Genomic DNA, 4687 nt, shown 5'->3' with positions numbered 1-4687 from the left:
TGAATCATCTTTTCATGCTGTGTGGGGAGAAACCAAACATAGTGCAGTGGTTTTATTTCAAACTCCTGTGACTAAGATTCGGTTGTAATATTAAATGCCACTTTGAGAATCATATCTAGAAGTAGATTAAAAGATGTTTTAACAGCTCATTTGTTCTACCCTGAAGATACTCATTAAGCTTTTCTTCCTTGTGATATTTTCTTTAAAAAAAATGTATTTTTCTGAAGAAGGCTGGGTTAGATTTTCTGGCTAGCACAGCGCAGGTCACTGTGGCACGTGTGACTTCGGTCATTGTTCAGGCATGAAAATGTTTATGAACTGCACCATCTTTGACACTTCCTCTTGGGAAATTAAAACTTGGAATATTTGTGGGTTTTTTCCTCCCCACAGGACGGCTTGATCCAGCAATGTGGTGAAACAATGAAGGAAACCATCAATGCAAAAACTGTGTGTGCTTATTACAATTCAGCGGGGACGTACGGGTTAGACTCTGTGAAGAAAAAGTAAGAATTCCTTTCTCCAAGCTGCTTTGTACGTTGCTAATTAAAAGTGTGGATTTACCAGCAGTAAAATAATGCCCAAGTTAATTTTTTTTTTTTTAAAGCTGTCTGGCTTGGGCTCTGCTTGTCTGTTCAGTTTTCGGATTTCTACTGTAATCAGTTGCCTTAAGCTTGGTGTAGATGGTGGTAAATGGATACTCCTGTGCTCTGAGTGGATCAATTACTAAAGAACATCGGTAAAGACAAGATGTTTGGCCTTCAGTGTGGCAGTGAAATAATACTTGTGATCACTGACTGTTTTATCGCAAAGCTGCTTTCGTATTCAGAACTTAAGCTTAATTTTATCTTAATTAGGAGGGATAATTACACATTTGGGAGCAGAATGCTGAGGTTGGTGCTGGCAGCTTCCGTCTGCTGTGAATTCGTGTGTTCTCAGAGCATTAATAATACTTTGAATTTAGCTTTCGCTGTACCCTGAGAGAAAGTAAATGCAACTTAAAGAGTTCCAGAAAATTTTATGGTAAACTCCATGGTTTTGAAAGAACTCTTTTTCATTTTTTATGCACTCATGTCTCAGGTTAAAGCAGTATTTCAAAATTGTGCGGTACATAATCCAGCTTGGTGAGCCTGAGCAACTGCTGCAGGAATGTTGACATATATAAGAAAAAAATGAAGATATTAATTCCTTGCTTTTGATCTAGGTGCCTTGAGTGGCTCTTGAATAACCTGATGACTCACCAGAGTGTTGAACTCTTCAAAGAACTCAGGTATTGGGGCTTCAGTTAATGTTGAGTGATGAACTACAATGTCTTCTGCAGTACATAGCTCACTGCAGATGACTTTCTGGGCTGTTGATGGTTGCTTGTTACCTAGCTGACTTCCTTGTTTTCGTCTGTGCTCTCTCACAGAACCCTTATGATTATTTTTTGTTGCTTGTTACCTAGCTGACTTCCTTGTTTTCGTCTGTGCTCTCTCACAGAACCCTTATGGTTATTTTTTTCCAGCATAAACCTCATGAAGCAGCTGATCAGCTCTTCTAACCTGTTTGTAATGCAAGTGGAAATGGACGTGTACACTGCTCTCAAAAAGGTACTTGGCCGAGGGTCTGGCTGGGGCTTGGTGCAGTCGGATTCCTGAGGAGTAGTTGATTTGTAACACAATGAGAATTTGAGCCTCTTTGGTGTTTACTGAAAGTATTTAACAGAGCATCAGAATCTTCATAGGAGTGGTTGCACTGTGAAAATGTCCCTTTAACAATGCACGCGTTACTTGTTTGAAAACTTCTTCAGTTAACCCACTAGAGTTTGTTTATTTTACCTAGTGGATGTTCCTTCAGCTAGTGCCTTCTTGGAACGGGTCTTTGAAACAACTCCTAAGTGAAGCTGATGCCTGGTTTGCCAGCCGCAGGAAAGGTAGGATTCATGAGCATGTTCCCCTTGGGTGGGGGAAGACAAGGGTTGGGAGTCAAATATGAGAAGTGTTCCCCCACTTCCAAACTTTCTCCCGTTTTCTCTGGGAAGCTTACCTCTGCACCGGCAGCTTTTTCCCTGTTTTGTCTGCGTGTTCTCAGGTGAGCAGACACGGTCACTGTTTTTGCTTTGCTGCTTTCGCTGCTGTTCGGTTAGGGTAAGCTTTTGTTGCCTTCTCCCTAGAAGGCACTCATGTCTTTCCAAAGAGGAAAAGTTTGGTCTAACGTTTCTGCTGAAAGGATTTGAATGTTTGTAGTTTCTCCATTTTACCTGCGAAACGTGGTTGGCCTGTCCATCGTGGCTGTCTCTGAGCAGTGAGTTAAAACCCCATCTCAGATCTAAACAGGGTCTGGGAAATGTTCAGGAGAACAAGCTGTAATGCAGGTGCTTTGTCTTGCAGATGTTGGGGATGACGTTGCATTCCTGGAATCGGAGCAGGGGAGCGCGTTCCTGCCGGTGTTCACGCACTTGAGGTTACAGTACATCATCAGTGACTTGGCATCGGCCAGAATTGTTGAGAGAGATTCCTTAATCCCCTCAGGTGAGAGCACGCTGTGTGCCTTCCCCAGCCTGTCCTGCACGAGGGGAGCTGGGAAGATCTGGGCGCGTTCACTGCTCTTATCACTCGCGTGTTTGTCTCCAACGCCTGAAGTGTGCCTGAAGATTGAGCAGAAGGCAAATATTAAATTTACATCCTTGAGAGTCTTCATAGGCACCCGTGTGGGCGTGTTAAACATTTTGGTGATCAGTCAGTTTATCCCAATACTCTCTAACCAATACAGAGTACATTTGCTGTGTTTGTGTGACCCCAGAGCCCCAGGGACGCAAAAAAATTTTTAAGAGAGAAAACTTGCTGGGACTCAACTGTTTTGTAGCTGTTATCTTGTTAAACAGATCTGGGTAGTTTTTGACAGGATTTGGAGTAATACCTGGCCATGAAACAAAAGCACCAGATGCTGTGAACTCTTCTCACAGCCAGGTGTTATTTACTAGCAGATATTTAGGGTGTTTTTGGAGGAGATAGGATATTTACATACTCCACTCTTATCCTTTTATTTTCATTTTGACTTGTATAAAATGCATCCTCATTCTAGGTTCTGGTGCTTTTTGAAGCCCATAGGGTGAGATGCCATTTAATATTATTGTAGGTTACTGCTACTAACATGACATTATCGCTGAAAAATAAAAAGCCCCATTCTCATCTTGCTGCTGAAGTGCGAGTTCACGGAGAGGATTTGTTCTTTGCTTGGAAGCTCTAACCCTGGCTGAAAAAGGCTGGAAATGAGTTATCAAGTTGGGCCCTCGCCTGGAAATGTTTTCCACTATCACTCATATCTCTTATCACGTGAAACACCCACCTCCCCTCCTTCTTCTTCTGCTTTTTTAAAAAGATCTTTTTCTTTCTCTCCCTCCCCAGAGTCAGTTATGCTCCTTGTTACAATGTCTGGACTCCTCGTGCTCTGCCTTTGGATTTCGCTCCTGGTGTCCTTGCTCCGTGTTTCACTCTGTTCAGTGTTCCCTTATCACGGCTGGATCTCGGCATTGAATTTTACATCCCAACTCTCTGACAGTTTTTCCCTAGCTCTCATGTACACAACTTTGATTTTTTTTTTTAATATCTGTGCACAGTATAACTCTCCATTCATCTGTGTCTGTGATGTCCGTTTATAGGTGTAATTGCCAAATGCCAATTAAGACTGCTTGTACTGAGCTGTTATCGCTCTTATTCGTAACTTCCTGACAGCTGTGTTCTTCTCATCCGTCCACACTTGTAGCCTCAGTGGTCACTTTGGGCTCTTGCCATACGTAAATATTTAATGTGTCTTTGAGTCCCACTGCTGTTTTCCTCTAAAATTAATTTTTTTTTCATCTCCTATTGGCTCTTTCCTTCATACCCCTATAGATGTGAACACAAGGATGATACAGTGCCGCCCCAGACTTGTCAGGAGGTTTCTTTTGAAGCCTGCCAGCCTGAGCAAATTCTGAGATGCTTTTAAAACACTTCCCTCGCCATGAAGACGATGCAGTGAGCATCGCTTTACTCAGTTTGTCTTTCTTGTACTGCTGCATCCTCTCTCTGCCAGAAGTGATGGTTTAGTTGCTCTTTGTAGCCGAATGTCTGGATAACCTTGAGCACTTCTTTCTCACACATTGAAATATTTGGAGAGAGCAGCTGTCGGAAGCTGAATTCTGACTTTCTCTGATGGGGGTACCTGTGGGGAGGGGGTAGGGTCCTTTCCTCGCTAGAAACCTTTAATTCTCTTGAGAGTGGACAGCTGCTGCTACTGCTTAGACGTGCTGGCTTGCCCTGCTCCCTGTTCGGGCTTAAATTAAAACCAGAATAGATGGAGAGGAGAGTGTTTTCTGCACTAGTTCTGAGGAAGTGAAGTACGAAGGCCCTCGGTGATCCCGTGCTCAGAACGCCCGGTGAACAGTTCTCCCAACAGCAGGTGGAGGCAGTGCGTTGCAGACGCTGTGTCGAGCCCAGGGGTGGATGCTGGCAATGCTCTGGCCGCTTGTGTCCGGTAGATGGGGCAGGTTCTGACCTTGAGCAAGTGGTAAAATTTTATATTATGCAGAAAAACCCCGGAAGAACAGATCTGATCCCTGATACGTGATATTTTGTGTGCTTAAGTGATGCACACAGTCAATATCGTCCATTTTACTTGAGGCTGGTGTTGGTGGAGATTATAATCAAAGTGCAAAGGCATCTTTCTG

General features: G+C 43.3%; 1 protein-coding gene across 1 annotated transcript; it reads left to right on the top strand.

Annotated features, from left to right (window-relative positions):
* Positions 1–390: 390 nt before the first annotated feature.
* GMCL1 (germ cell-less, spermatogenesis associated 1) lies at positions 391–2510 on the top strand (the record flags this gene model as incomplete). Its single annotated transcript, XM_010077422.1, has 5 exons — positions 391–503; positions 1202–1267; positions 1505–1589; positions 1822–1912; positions 2370–2510. Coding segments are annotated over 5 exons (496 nt in total), but the record flags the coding sequence as incomplete, so codon positions are not given.
* Between the last annotated feature and the right edge of the window lie 2177 nt (positions 2511–4687).

The sequence above is a fragment of the Pterocles gutturalis genome, unplaced genomic scaffold (genome assembly GCF_000699245.1).
Source record: "Pterocles gutturalis isolate BGI_N339 unplaced genomic scaffold, ASM69924v1 scaffold44498, whole genome shotgun sequence".
Taxonomy (NCBI): Eukaryota; Metazoa; Chordata; class Aves; order Pterocliformes; family Pteroclidae; genus Pterocles; species Pterocles gutturalis.
Note: the sequence above shows the minus strand (reverse complement) of the source record. Positions and strands in the feature narration are given on the sequence as shown.